We start from the raw sequence: 16,309 nt of genomic DNA on the forward strand, positions 1-16,309 counted from the left end.
GGGAGCGCGGGGCAGGCCGGGAGCTGTAGTCCGACCCGGTCAGGCTGAGAAACGTGCGCCCGCCCGTGCTGAGGAAAGACTACAATGACCAGAAGCCACCGCGGCGGTTTGGATCACGTGGGCGAGGGCGCGCTGACCAATGAGGGCGGCGGTGGGGAGAGAGGTGGGAGAAGGCTGGCTCTAACACAACAGACGGAGAGGGGACGGAGGTTGTGTTCGTACCTGTACCGAACCGAACGGAATACAAGACTGGGATTTACTCAGGAAAACAAAACAATCAGCTGGCTTTCAGACAAAAAAACGTTTCAGAATATATATACATATATTTACACGCGCATCTACATCTCTAATACAGATTCTCCCTCACCCTCGTGTGAACGAGAAAGTTGTCGAAGAAAAGTTTTTGTTTGTCCGGAGTCGGACGGGACCTTCTTCCCGGAGCCGCGAAGCGAAACCGAAATAAACGAGTGAAAAGGAGAAGGGGGGAGGGGGGAAACAACCTACCGTCCGATCCGAAAGGTGGATTTCGAAGGAAGTTCGTTGAGGGGAGGGAGTACAGTTGCAGCTGAGGGGAGGAGGGGGGGTGGAATCGAGAGAAAGGGGAGGCATGTCGGCGACGGCCAGGCGCCTGTGGATGGCGGCGCTCGTGCTGTGGGCGAGCGGGGCGCTCGCGCTGCTGGGTGACCGCGAGCCGCCTCGCGCCTGCCCGGCCCGCTGCTCGTGCGCTGCCCGCCTGCTGGACTGCAGCCGGAGGAAACTCAGCCGGGGACCGGCGCCACTGCCCGCCTGGACCGTCCGCCTGTGAGTACTTACTCCGTATTGTTACGTGCAAGGCGAGAGTTGGTGCATCCCGTTGGGGTGCGTGCATCGTGTGCGATGCAAACTTTCTTCTCTTTCTACACTCTTTCCCACCCCCCCTTCACAACACCTCCCGATGCCTCGTTAAGCCACTACTTCTATTGTTGTTGTGAAAGTTGGTGCATCGTCTGCGATGCAAACTTTCTTTTCCTTTACTCTTACCCCCCGCAACCCGTCCCGATGCCTCGTTAAACCAAGACTTCCATTGTTGTTGTGAAAGTTGGTGCATCTCGTTGGGGTGCAGTGCAAACTCTGTTCTCTTGCTACCCTTCCGTCTGTCTCGGTGTCTCATTAAACCACTGTTGTTACAAAGTTGTTTTGGTGCATCCCGTTGGGGTGCATGCATTGTATACAATGCAAACATTTTTCTTTCTATCCTTCCTCTCGTGTGATTGAAGTATTATTTTTCTTGTTGCTGCGAGATCAGAGTCGGTGCATCGTAGACAAGGCAAACTCTCGTTGCACGATTCAGACCAGTTTTTTTTTATTTCTGGAAGCTGAGAGTCAGTACATTGTGTTAGGGTGCGTGCATCCGAGACAGTGCAAACTCTTCTCTCTTTCCATTCACCCGCCTTCCCCTCAGTGTATGATATACAATGCAAACTCTATTCTCTCCTCTCTCCAGAGCGTGATTAACTCAGTTTTTTTTATTCTTGTTATTGTAAGGCTACATTGCGTTCGAGCGCCTGCATCAACAATGCAAGCGAACTCCTCTTTCCTCCACCCCTCCCTCGTTGCATGGTTAAATCACCCCCAATTTTGCATTTTATAATTAAAAATAAAACAAAGAACCCTCAATGCTAAAGATCTGAAACACCCACAGGAAAAAAAAAGGCTTAGCTGGAGAGAGCAGCGTTAACGTTTCGAGTCCAGTGATCCTTCTTGCAAACGTTAACTTTTTTTCTCTCCGACGATGCTGCTAGACCTACTGAGTTTCGCTCAGTTTGTTTCTGAATCCACAGGTATGCACTGCGCAACATTGTCTATGCACGGAGCATACAGTACAGCAGAAGGAGAGCTTTTGGGGATGTGGGGTACAATTGTAATAGACATATATCTATGTAAGACTGCCCCCATCTTTTCGTGTTACCTCCTCCACAAACCTGGAGCCGCAAGTTGCTCATCTGAACCGTCCGCCCGAGTGTTATACATTCAGATTTAAGCTTTGCAGAAAGTATGAAGTCAGTTATGCACTGAGCAAATAAGAAAACGAGGAGGTGAAGGATAAATGCAGTCGAAACATTTAAATGCTTGCCTCCCATCTTACACCTTATCCTGTTAGCCCTACAAAGTTCGATCTGCAAGAGACATGGACCGTCCGTCTGAGTGTTGCAAGCCATGAATTTGTGTATTCTCTACATCGTCTAATGCACAGTCTTCAAAGAGATACAAGTCAACGAGTGGGGGGAGGTGGCACGTAATTGCAGTCGAAAAATCTCAGTGCATAACCTCTCGTGTTGTCCTCCAAAGTTCAGAGGAATTTTTTTCTGTTTCGTTTCTGCCGCCGTTTTGTACAGGATCAGACATACGCAAAGTACTAGGGATGCGGAATACCTGTTTTTTTTTAAAAACGTACGGAACATGCTGGAGAAACTCAGCTGATTTGTCTGGCAGTTTCTCTAGTGCTGTGTTTTAGCATTGAGGAGGTTACCTGATTGAGGTGTACGGAGCTCTTAGGAGTGTAGACAGGGGAAGCACTTCCCCTGCAGGAAAAGGGTCAGTAACCAAAGGGGATGTTCACTTTAGGTAAGGATCAAGAGATTTAGCAGCGTTTGGAGGAGAGTTTTTCTTTCACCCCAGACAGTGGTGGGCACCTGAAATCCGCTGCCTAAAATAGTGGTAGAGGTAAGGAAATTACATATTTGGATGAACCATTGAAATGCCATACCGTGCAAGGTTAAAAATCACAACACCGGGTTGTAATCCAACAGGTTGATTTGGAAGCACTAGCTTTCAGAGCGCTGCTCCTTCACTTGGCTGATGAAGGAGCGGCACTCTGAAAGCTAGTGCATCCAAATAAATCTGTTGGACTATAACCTGATGTTGCGATATTTAAACTTTGTCCAATCCAGTCCAACACCAGCACCTCCACATCATGGATACCATACAAAGGTACAGGACAGATGCAGAAAGTACAGTAATTCTCTTGAGGAGAGAATTGCACTTGGTTTGTGATGCTTTCTGTAATGGAATAGTTTGCCATACAGACACCAATACAAGCTGAAAAGTGTGTTGCTAGAAAAGCGCAGCAGGTCAGGCAGCATTAATGGAGCAGGAGAATCGACGTTTCGGGCATAAGCCCTTCTTCAGGAATGAGCAAGGCCCTTTTGGTGAAGTGACTGCGTAGTAATATTACACATCCTAGTTATGCAAAGATTATTGGCAGAAAGAATATAGAAGAAAAACCAACAGGAAAGATGGGGAGAAGATAATTGAAGTTTCATGTAATATTGATAAACTACTGTCTGTAAGGAAGTCATAGGATTGACGATCAAACGTTTTGCAACTCCCCACTGTACCTGAATATGTACTGAAAAGGGCCTAAATGTTGAACAAAGTAGGGAGACTTGCAATTAGTTGTGGCTAATTCCTTCAAATTACCTCATCTGGAATCCATGCTGCCCTGTTCATAATACCTGAATAGCTCTTTTAACTTACTTTCTAAGCATTTCAGTGTCAGTGGAGTGAACAACTTTGAAGGATTAACTAGGGATAACTAACAATCAGTCCCCAAACTTCCAAAAACAATTCTAGCATAACAGCATGAACTAGAAGAGTTTTACCTTTTCGGAAGAGATCGGTCAATTTTGCCTGAAGAGTTGCTATCCCGTGGCCTGTACACACATGACTAGCTGCACTAGGATGTGAATTGTATGAAAGGTTTCCTCAATTTAATGGATTGTTTTTCCTCAGGAAAAATTAGATTGATATTGAATATGTTTAATAAGCATTTACACACTGACAACAATCCCTAGGATTGTCAAAAAGGCAATGGATTTTCAAAGTAAGTTACTTGATTTATAGGAAACATGTCTTTTGTTAAAGTAAAATTTCTATACTTTTTATAAAGGTTACATATTAAATAGATTCTTGTATATTCTGTCATATTGGAAGTAAATTCTAACATTGTACTATTCTTTTGCTGAGATACAGATTTAGTTGTATTAAACTTGACTTGTAACCAGGCAAGTTTACTTCTATTCAGAAAATTGAATAAGGCATTTTATTGTGGCAGCATTTGCATCTGTGGTGAGCAAAGCAGTTAACGAAAACATTAACTATGTTTTCTCTCCACAGCCACTGTCAGACTTGACGAGTTTTCCAGCGTTTTCTGTTTTCATTTGTTTCAGGTCTCCAGTGTCTGCAGTTCTTTGCTTTTAAGGCATTTTATTGTACTTTGAATTTTAGTTGCTATGAAATGCCATTTCTTCCAAACATGAAATAATTTTTTCTAAGTTTAGTTTTGTTAAACATCATGGAACAGCTCAAATTCTAATTTATATATGGTTAAGATTTCTCTTTTTGATAATATCTGATCCACAATTGAATATAGCACATTTTATTCAAAGCAACATGTTGGATGTGGAAATTACTTCACCATGTTTTCTGAAAGCTAATAGCTTTGTATTGTACAAAATATGAGCTAACAATGAAGTTAATGCGGCAGCTGGATAGTGATGTTTGAATTGTTCCATTATTCTAGGCATTTTAGAGATGTGGACTTGTATCCGTGCATTCCTCTTGTTTAGTACAGAAGTGTTGATGAGAAGAGCAGCTGTGAATAGTTTCCAGTTGTGTAAACAATTACTAACATTGCTTTTGGTGCACATCGTGTGATCACCCTTTGGAGAATTCTGACAGTTTTTCAAATATCTGAGCATTTCTGCTGTTTATACCAAACTGTGTTAATGTTATCAGTATGTAAATGCTTATTAAACACATTCACTATCAATCTAATATTTCCTGAGGAAAAACAATCCATTAAATTGAGGAAACCTTTCATACAATTCACATCCAAGTGCAGCTAGCCATGTGTGTACAGGGCACGGGATAGCAACTCTTCAGGCAAAATTGACCCATCTCTTCTGAAAAGGTAAAATTCTTCCAGTTCGTGCTGTTATGCTAGAATTGTTTTTGGAAGTTTGGAAACTGATTACTAACAATACCAGGAAGGATTTAAATTTAGACAAATCTTTTCATGTCTTCAGAACATCTTGAAGCACTTCACAGCTAATTAGTTACTTCTGGGATACAATAGATAAACACAGCAGCCAGTTTGTACACAGCTACGTCCTTTAAAGATCAAATGCACTAAATAAGCATCATCTAGGTTACGGAAACAAAGCTCCACCTCTTTTCTCTCTTTGGACATTGCTATTAGTGTTTATGTTGCCCTGATCCAAACTAATTGTTCAGTTGTTTTAGGGGATCATTTCTTTAATGCTTCTCCCCTCAATTTCCTAACCAGATCTAAACAGACTTGTCCCAAGATTTTCTGTTTTGATTTGCAAGGGAGTGATGCCTTGAAGTAGATCATCTTAACATTAAATGAAAATTCAGGGACTTGCTTGGGCACTTTCATTTGGGTTATATTCCTTGTATTATGAATACTGAAACTAAAACTAATTCTCAGTATTCAGGATTTCCTTTGCTGTGGCCATATTGAAGTTTTTCATGTCCAACGCTTTTAATTGCACTCTCCTCAATAAGAATGAATTAACATTTGTTTGTGTATCAATTTTTTTTTCCCTATTCACCATCTCTAACACTTCAACAATTCACCTACCTGTCCTTTAACTGAAATAAGATTTACACTTGTAACTAACTTGCACTCTACTTAGCCTATTCTGTCTTTGAACTGATACCCCATTGGTGCAACAGTCTGTTATGTAAACCATGTTTGATGTCATCTGCAGATGCTTTGATAACCTCCTGTGTTGCTAGCTGTTCTGTACTTGTGGAAGCCTTATGGAAATTGATTGACCTCCAAGATTCCTTAATTCGTTGTTAGAACCTGTATGTAAGTTTGCTTGCTGAGCTGGAAAGTTCTTTTTCGGACGTTTTGTCTCCATAGTAGGTAACATCATTAGTGAACCGCGTTGAAGCACTGGTGTTAGTGTCCTGCTTTCTATTTATGTATTTCAGTTTCATTGGTTTAGTGATATCAGTTCCTGTGGTGATGTCATTTCTTGTTCTTTTTCTCAGAGGGTGGTAAATGGGGTCTAACTCGAAATGTGTTTGTTGATAAAGTCCCGGTTAGAATGCCATGCATCTAGGAGTTCTTGTGCGTGTCTGTTTGGCTTGCCCTAGGATGGATCTGTTGTCCCAATCGAAGTGGTGTCCTCCTTCGTCTGTATGTAAGGATATTAGTGAGAATGGGTCATGCCTGCTAGTAGATGTTCATGTATCCTGGTGGCTAGTTTTTATTTGCCTGTTTGTCCAATGTAGTGTTTGTTACAGTTCTTGCAAGGTACATTGTAAATGACATTAGTTTTGCTTATTGTTGACTTGGACCCCATTTACCACCCTCTGAGGAGAAGAACAGGAACTGACATCACCATAGGAAATGACATCACCAACCCAAGGAAACCTAAACATAAATAGAAAGCAGGTCACTAACACTAGTGCTTCATTGGAGGCTCACTGAAGCAGTTACCTAGTATGGTGGCGAAACATCTGGAAATGAACTTCACAGCTCAGCGAGCAAACATATATACAAGGCCTCAACTTGAGCCACAAAACTTCTCAAAACTTGCTATTGTTAGAACCTTGTAGCATTGGACTTTGTGGCACCAAAATTTGTCAGTTAAATCCTCAGTAAGTATTAAGTTTAAATGCAGAAATGTACAATTGAAAAAGTAAAATTTCTAATTCGAAAAGATATTGGTGCCAGCATACAATTAGCATGTTATCCATGTACTGTACTTTAAAACTGGTTGTTGTTTTATTCACATTGTGCTTCCCTAGGTAGCTTGATAAGTGTCTCAAAGAAATACAGTGCTGTAATTTAAATAGAAATTTACACTTTGTGTAGCTCCTTTTATGAAGCACTCAGAGGTATTTTACAGAAGAGACAAATACTGCAATGGAAGAGTTAGCAGAGTAATTCTAAGAAATGAGGCTTTTAGTGGGCTATTAAAAAAATTGAAGTCCAAGAGGAAAGAAGCACGAGAGAGATGTTTAAATAGTGTTGTGCAGTGACTCACTTGCCAGTACTTTTGTTTCCCGGCAATGGAAAATGTATTCAACACTGTAAAATTCTCTTGGCCTCTAATCAATGCAACTAGAATGAGGAAGGTTGGATAGTTTTCATAGTTACTGGTTGAATAATTTTGCACATGCAAATGACTCAGGCAGCTATTAAACCTGGTTCATACCAAATGCTTCTTTGCAATGTAGTAGAACGACAAGTCAGCAAGTCCTGATCACACATTTCCACTCTTTCCCAAACCCTAGTGCAAAGATGGAGCAAGTTTATTTTTTCCTACATAATGCAAAAAAAGTAATCATTCTAGACCAATTTCAACCTTGGTAACAAAATGATTGTCCTAAGAACAGGTGACATAGCATTTTCCCTTAGTAACAATCAGTAGATGAACTTCCTGAGCATCAGACTTTAAAAGTAAAGCTTATTTGAATGAAAGTCTAGTTTTGAATCTCCTGAACTTGTATGCTTTCTCATGTATGTAAGTCATTTTAGATACATAGCTTCTTGTCAGCCTAGGACAATTTTGTCAGTTTAATTTCTGCCACATTTCTGAAGGAAGTGGTGAGACTATTTTAGGGGAGGAAATTTCATTCAAATTACTGGACAGATTCAGCACAATCTGAAAGTGATGCTCTGGTTTTGGCTTAATTTACTTATTTTAGAGAAAAGGAAATTTTAATTCCTTTTATTGGTATTTATTCAGTCTTGAATATGCTAATGCAGATGATGAGAGTAGGACCTGATTTTCTGTGATTTGTTTATTTGTTAAATGGCTCCCAGAACATGCTGTGCCAGCCATAGAACTAGAATAGACAGGCAGGAGGCTGAAAGAACACAGCAAGCCAGGAGGCAGAGAAGTCGACGTTTCTGGTGTAACCCGTCAAGACTGGGGGTGGGTGTAGGGAGAGCTGCAGATAAATGGGGTAGCAGGGACAGGGTGGTGAAGTGGGTATAGGTGAAGACAGGTAGAGGGTATGACCTGGTTGGTCAGTGGGAGGAATGAATCCGGTTGGTGTCAGCGAGGAGTGGAAGGGATGGGGAGAGGCTGGGAACGGAATCAGGGTATGGAAAGGGAAGTTATTTTAAATTGGGGAACTCAATATTGAGTCCTCTGGGTTGTCGGCTGCCCAGACGGAAAATGAGGTGTTCCTCCAATTTGCAGTGTGGTTCATTGTGGCAATGGAGGAGGCCAAGGATGGTCATGTCGGAGAGGGAGTGGTTAGAGGAATTGAAATGGACAGTGACTGGGAGGTCTGGTCAGCCCCTGTGGGCCCAGCTGCGATGCTCGGTGAATCGTTCCCAAAGTTTACGTTCGGTCACCCCAATGTAGAGAAGGACTAGTTCAGTGTGAATTACTGCCTTCAGGAAAGAAAACTGTAAGGGAAGGTGAGAGAAATTTGGGAGCCAAAATATGGACTCTGTCCTAAATAGATTTTTTTCAGAGCTTACTCTTTGGACTGAGCTGTTCAACTTGTGTTAGCATCTGAGTAACTTTCTGCGAATTGAATTAGCTCTTTGTAGTCAGTGGATTGCTGTTTGACTGGTTTATTTGTTCTTTGAAGCTGTGGTCACAGCCATAATTGCTTTAAATACTTCAACACCTGTCAATTGCAGTGTAAATACAAATGTTGGAGAATATTAACTTCTGCTCAGCGAAGTACTTCCAAATGAAAACTACGATCATGACTTAAGCTAGGGTTAATTGATAATTGATAAATTAACAAACTTGTTAGCTGACCTTTTAAACGTTTGTTTAGGCAAAAGAAGTAGGCCATAAATGGCTATGGATGGCTGCAGAGTAGTTCTTTGGACTATTGACTGTTACAAGCTGATTTTCTTTTTGGATTTCGTATATAAGAATCTGTACTGTACAAGGTTATTAAATCCTAGTGAATACGCAACTAGAAAATACAAGACATCAAAGTTGTAATGCCTCACCATTTGTTTTCTGATGGTTTATTTACATTTAATCCATGTCCCAGTTTAAAAAAAAACTAAATGACCCTTTGGGGCAATAAATGAGAAGCTGCCAGTTTGACGAATGGTCTTGTTTGGAACTTGCTTTTACAAAGGCCTTGGCATTCATCTACTGAATTTACTTTGGGATAACCAGTGTTAGCAGTTGACCCATGTCAAGAAACAGTGCCTGTGCGAAACACACAGGCCAGCATTAAAGCAGCTTCACACTAGATGCGCTCTGACAGTGGTTGTGTAGAGGTGCCTGAAGGATGTCAATGATCCAGAGGTCCAGGCTACTTCTGTGAAGATTGGGTATGAATGCAACTGGGGAAATCTTGAATTCAATTTAAAAATCTGCAATATGAAACTGATCTCAGTAATGGTGACTATATTATCATTAATCTGTAATTTTAAAACTCATCAGGTTCACTTTCGGAGGGTCACTGTGGACTTGTTGGGCCGAAGGGCCTGTTTCCACACTGCAGGGAATCGAATCTAATCTAATGGCCTTTGGGGTAGTAAATCTGCCATTCTCGCCAGTCTGAACTGTATGTGATTCCAGATCCACAACAATATGGTTCACTGTTACCTTCTGTCTGAAATGATATCTATAAGCCACTTAGTTCTACGGCAATTAAGGGATGTGCAACAAATGGTGCAATGTCATAAATACTCATATCCATGGGAAAAAAAGAATAAAGAAGGGTGCAGTCCCACCCTGGTAATGCTTTTCTACAGCCTCTACCATCGGGGAGAAGGTTAGGAAGCCTGAACACACGCACCAGCCGGTTTCAAAACAGTTTCTACCCTTCTGTTGTTGGAATACTGAATGCACTGTCAAACTCATAGCATTTGTCTGTATCTGTACTTTTGTTTTGCCACTGTTTACCTATTATTTATTTATCTATGCCATTAACTATGTGATCTGCCTGTATTGCTCGCAAGACAAAGTTTTTCACTGTGTCTAGGTACATGTGACAATAAATTCAGTCGAAATTCAGAAGGACCCAATTATTTCACTCTTGTCTGCATCAGTTCTCCTCCCTTCTCTCTCTTCTTTGTTCCTTATCAAATAACACTCCATTGACTTTTTATTTGCCAAATATTAACTGTTTACACTACATGCAGGCCATGAATTCTAAACGATAATGTTTTATCTCACCACTGTTGCTTCTTTGGCAAATTACCACAAATCTGTTCCCTCTTATGCTTGATCCTTTTGAGAGCAGGAAATTTCTTCCTATCTAAAGAAGAATCTCGATTATCCAGAATTCAATTAAAACCAAATGAAATACTACCTGCCTATGTCCTTTGGATAATCAAGGTTCCTCTGTTTTAATTCAAATAAATCTTCACAATTTAAGTTCATTGTCTCTGGAACCATTGTGTTGTTTTTTGTGCACACTGTTCAGTGTTTTCTCATCCTCCTTAAAGTGTGGCCCCAAAACTGGAACCAGTACTAGGTGCTTTATTCACTGCTTATTTAACCTATTTGCACCTTCTTGAGAACTGTAATGTTCATTCTGTCCCTTTGTTCTTCTAAGCAAAATAAATTACTACTTATTGGTCCATCTGACCTTCATCTGCCCATTTTACCAATTTGTCTATGCCCTTTTGATGTTCTAGACTATCTGCCTTCCCTCAGGGCAAGGCTGAAGGAACAAGTAATAGAAGTGTGGCCAAGGACTAAGACAAAGTAATTCATTGCAGCAGGAAAATGATCACTTCTCAGACCACACATGTTTTACAGTGGTGATCTGGGACTTACTCAGGCAATACTTCAATTAGCGATTACAAACTTTTAAGGGCAAAGCTCAAGCTGTTGATGAATTTCTAAGATTAGATAATAGCCTGAAATCAATTTCTATTAGTAATTAAAATTTATGTACACTGAAGAGTAATGTTTTTGTGGTGTCATGGTAATATCTCTGTCTTTGAATCAGGAGGCCCATGTTCAAGTACATTTGCTCCAGTGGCATGTAGTGACATCTCTGAATAAGTTGTTTATAAAATACCTAATATCTTATCTGAAAGACAGTATCTCTGACAGTACTGGAGTGTTTGCTTTGAGGACACTTGTGGTGGTGTCCCCACCTCTGAGCTAAGAGGCCCGGGCTTGAGTGCCCCCTGCTCTAGAATTGTGTTGTAACATCCCTGGACATATTGATTTAGAAGAAAAGAAACAATTTGAGAAAGTTCAGAGAAAGCTAGTGGCTTATTACTTGTATAATTGTATAATTGAGATTGCTACATCAGAATCAGGAAATAAGATTCATAATTATAAGTGGAATTACTATTGTGTGTGGGCTAATTTACAGAGCAACAGTTGTTTAACTTGCATTTATAATTAATGTTAATTTACTCTGTATGTCTTTGCCCATAGTCAAACAAAAATCCAACTTGGATTGCTGAGTTGTTTTCTGGTGCTAGAGTAAGAATAGCATGTCAAGGGAAGAGGTTCAGTAAAAATTCATTTTTTTTCTTGAAATTCGAGCGATAACTCCCAAGATCCAATTTTTAAAAATCCTTGATTTTATTGTCATGGCAGCAAGGAAAACACATGGCAATGAGCTATTCTCCACAGCTGCTTTTCTGTACAATCCAGACCAGAAACTTTTAACATACCAGGCTGATTTATGTGTTACTCAGTATTGGTGTCTTAAAGTGGTTAAAGCTTTGCTCTCCCTTCCCAGCATTTTTATTTTGCTGAATTAGCAGATCTGCCCACATTATGGCATTGATTAAAATCTATTTCGATTTACTTATGCAGATGTTTAAACCACGATATTAAACTACTTTGCAAAATAGAACGGGCTCTAGATACCAATGACTAAATGGAAAATGCCTGCTAACCTCTAACACACACAGTTGGTGATTCTCTTAACCTTATAGTATTAGCCCCTTTTACAATCTTTTGGCCTCAAGCATTTACCCCAGGTGCACACTGTTTACTGTGTCACAATGTGGCCTTACTTCCTTGCAGGAAGAATATGTAGAGGTATTAATTTTTTCCAAGTGATGGCTGTTTGTTCTCTATGGTTTAACGCTATTTCCTTCCTTTGTTAACACCTTTTCAAGCAAGCCTTAGAAATAGGATATTTGAGAAAACTTGGAAAAACATTGGCTTAGTTAGTTGAGGTGGGGAAATAACAAACTGTTGACTTTGTGCTTAACTATTCCTTGTTCTTCAGTGCACCAAATACCTTTTTTGTTAGGTAATCATGAATATACCTGAGTGCATTTTGTGATGATCCTCTCAAACCGAAGCTGTGATTTTTTTGGATTCTGTTTTGGGTGATTTGAGCTCACTATTAAGTTTTGCAGTGCTTCTTTCCACTTCATTCTGGTTTGAGAGAGAGAATTTAGAATCTGTTGTTCATATGGAAACACCGTATATGCACTCACAACTTTGCTTCTTATGTTTATTGCAGAGCTAACCTTAACCCAGAGATTTTGTTGCATGCCATGGAGCTTTGCAGATGGGCGATTTACCTATCTGCAATCAGCAGCATTTGTATTTTCCACAATATCTGAAGCTGGTTCCAGAGCAGAGAACTTTTTAATGAAGAATGTTTATTTTTTTTTAAGCAATGTTTAAAAATACCAGATTGCTGTTGGATTATTCTGTAATCAGCAAACAATTGTTTCTGAATTTTATTTTTATTTGGGTTTGCATTAGTAACTAACTGACTAGTTCATCATCTCCAATAGAGTCATACAGTACAGTGAGTTTGATCAGGGTTTTCATGTCTGACCTTTCATCTGTTACATATGTCAGCATCAGGATCATGTTTATTTGTTGCCTTTGTGACTTAATCATCATTAGCATTTATCCAAGTTGAGATTGCAGAGGGAACTGTGTCCTCATGCACAAATCTCAAAAATTAGAATGCAGGAATAGCAAATAAATAGGAAAATGGTCAGAACGATATTGTTTATTACAAGACTCCAATACCAGTGTGAGGAATTTATACTTTAGTTTCACAGTACACTGGTGAGATCACAACAATGTTGATATTTTGTTTGGGATTATGATTAACCAAGAACTATATGGTGTGCTTAGGAATTACTTGCAAACTAAATGAGCAAATATTAGTACGTAATTCATGGAAGTGATTTGAGAAGGAACTGCATAAATTTGAGCGCATTTTTTATCTGCTTTACAGATTACTATTTGATTCTAAATATATGTGAAGTGCCAAAGTGAGCGATGCACACACTCATGTTGTTAGCTCATTATTAAGTTCCTCACCCAAACTGCTGTTCTTTCTTTTTGGGATTAGTGGGAACCCTATGCGTATGCTTTATTCTAGGGATGTCCGAACCTCATGGATCTCTAGGTTGCTGAGTCTATAACATCATAATGTATATTTCCATTAAGCTGTTTATATTTGGATTTATAAATAGTGGAAATAGTAGAGGTTATTGAGCCCCAGAGTTGTACAGCATGGAATTAGTCCCTTTTGGTCCAACTCGTCCATACTGACCAGATTTCCAAAATTTATCTAGTCCCATTTGCTAGCATTTGGCCCATATCCATCGCAACCCTCCCTATTCATGTACCTATCCTTTCAAATGTTGGAGTTCTACCAGCTTCCACTTCCTCTGGCAGTTTGTTTCATACACTCGCCACCTTTTGCGTGAAAAAGTTGCTCCTTCGGTCCTTTCAAAACTTTCCCATCTCGTCTTTAAGATGAAATTGTGCAAAAAAGTTAAGTACAGATCATTCTACTGTAATATGTGTTTTGTCAGCGCAAATTTGTTATAACGCGATTGACAAATTGGGAACATTGTTTCTAAAATGTGAAAATACAATTACATTGCCAGCACTTTAAGTGCTGTTTCCAGAGTGCGATTTTTCTACAACATGGATTGCACATGACGCAACCATTGTGTTACAGAAAAAACTACCTGTATGCAGTAAATTTTAACTCCATCATAGAAAGGACATTGAAACCATTAAGAATGTTCTTCATAGTTGTATTAGAAATAGAAAACTGTTTACACAAGTAAGGGTTGCAATATCGGTTGTGTATACTGGATTAGAAACTGCTGAAGGAGATGTTTTTATGACTTTGAAATTGATAATGGCAATTTATTATCAATTCTGTGCTTGCAAAGGAATGAAATGAAGTTGTTATTTACTTCTAACATTCAGTGAGTCAAATCACGGAAAGTCTGAGTCAAGAAATATAACTTTTTTATGCATAATGTTGTAAAACTATAACATATTTTTGTCATGGATTAGCTGGAGAGAGATGACTATTTATTTCACAAAAAAATTGAAATGTACAGATTATATGGAAAAAAAAGCAGGATGGTGAAGTTTGATTTTTGAATCTGTGTTTGCAGTTTTCTTTATCTTCTCTAGCCTAAAGCAATCACTTAGCAAAATCAGATAGTCCAGTAAAGTTTGCAGATCAAAATTTGTACCTGCTAATCTGGACAATTGAGTGTTGTGCAGGGAAACGATTGGTATTTGTTTCTTTGAACCTATTTACAAATTTTTATTTATTTCAGTTCAGAGTAAGTCAAAATATTTTCCATTCAATTCTTTTGCTCTCCTTAAAATTGATGGAAACTGGTTGCAATTCTCAGCAAATTATGGTGTTAAGACCATAAAACACAGGAGTGGAAGTAAGGCCATTCGGCCCATCGAGTCCACTCCGCCATTCAATCATGGCTGATGGGCATTTCAACTCCACTTACCTGCATTCTCCCCATAGCCCTTAATTCCTCGAGACATTAGAGAGGCCATTCCTTGTATCTTTCTTGAGGAGGGAAGAGAGGGTCATTGTTGAGGAGCGGTAAGATCCGAAGTTTATATGCAGACTTTAAGATTCCATGGATGGCAAAATACTGAGGATAATCACTTGGATCTCAGAACTGAGCAATTCTAGTTAAGCCATTAAAATTGGGGCCATTTAGCTTATTGTTGAGTTTCATTTCTCATGATAAAATTATCAGTGTGGGTCAAAATAGAGTTTTGATCATACCTTTTTAATTTAAACAGCGCAAAAGCATAAGTTGAAAGTTAATTTCTAAAACTAGTTCAGCTAATATTTTGCCAGAACAAGGTAACAAAATCAATCATTGAGAGGTTTAGTTACTTTGGTCAAAACAACTGTCTAGAATCTGATTCCATAAATGGTGATTCTCTTGGCTTGGGATTTTTTTGTATAAAGAAATTTATATGTGAAGTGGGACCCAGCACTTTTCAAGGGCAAGTTGCCATATGTAGAAAATTCCTAAGCTGAATATAATCCTTTACTAAAACAAGCTGTTCTTCTAGTAGAGACTTGCACCTATGTACTCCCAGACTGAAGTGTCTACATTTTCTAAAAACCATTGCGTAAAAGTAGTGATTGAAGGGCTATTTCACAGATGGAAAAAGTGTAGTTTGGGTCCTAATTTTTTTTTGACTAACGTTTTGGAGACTAAAGTTAGTTCAGAGTTCACCTGCATTTTTTCTTGCATTTAGAATACTATATTTAAATTTATTGAATTGATTGATTGGTTCCAAAGTAAATGATCAATAGTTTAACCTGTGTGTCTTAACTTGTGGGCACAAGATTATTTGACGTTGAGCTTGAGTCCGATTGAGTTTCTCTCCAATCCATTGACCATCTTGCACTCTTTTAGTCCTAAATGTACGCTATAGTCTTTTCAACTTTTTGTAATTATTTGTAAAAGGTAGTTGGACAAATTTTAGTTAAAAATGGGCTAAATGCTGTTTTCGCAGTTGCTGATAGACTGCAGATGGGTTTGGAGTTTGAACTCCAAGTAAATGTGTCTGGCTCCAGTGTGGCGATATTGCACAGCAGTCTTTGTAATTGAAGGATTTTGTAGTTTAAATCCTTTGCCAGCTCAGTACATGTTGCAACTCCAGCTGAACAGATCTACTCGTGTCTGTAGCTGTCTGGTGGGTCCCTTTTCAAACATGCTTCAGATATTTTTTTTGTAGGTTTCAGTTGAAATTCTCTGGTATGGATTGCAGTTTTTTAAAAAATTTATTAAACACGTTCGTGACTAGATTGTGCACAGCTGTTTATGCAAAAGAATTGATTTCAGTTAGTATAAACTTTCTTTATAATGTAAAAGTAAAATGTTGTAGACCTTGAAAACTTTAAATAAAAATTTAAAAAGTTGGTGGTATTCAGTAAATCTCTGAAGTCCGTGGAGAGAATTGGTTAATATTTAAGTTGAGGTGACCTTTCATCAGTTTTGACCTGGGACATGAAATTTTTATCTCCATAGGTGCTGCCTGACTTTAGAATGAGACCT

General features: G+C 39.2%; 1 protein-coding gene across 2 annotated transcripts in view; it reads left to right on the plus strand.

The window, feature by feature from the left end:
• Positions 1-592: 592 nt before the first annotated feature.
• The window catches only part of LOC140457998 (leucine-rich repeats and immunoglobulin-like domains protein 3), a 60,777-nt gene continuing 45,060 nt past the window's right edge, over positions 593-16,309 (plus strand). For both annotated transcript variants that reach the window (XM_072551926.1, XM_072551927.1), the window contains exon 1: positions 593-801. In XM_072551926.1, coding sequence (XP_072408027.1) covers positions 608-801 — 194 coding nt within the window. In that variant the 5' untranslated portion in view covers positions 593-607. The remainder of the gene's footprint in view (positions 802-16,309) is intronic.

The sequence above is a fragment of the Chiloscyllium punctatum genome, chromosome 32, assembly GCF_047496795.1.
Source record: "Chiloscyllium punctatum isolate Juve2018m chromosome 32, sChiPun1.3, whole genome shotgun sequence".
NCBI lineage: Eukaryota > Metazoa > Chordata > Chondrichthyes > Orectolobiformes > Hemiscylliidae > Chiloscyllium > Chiloscyllium punctatum.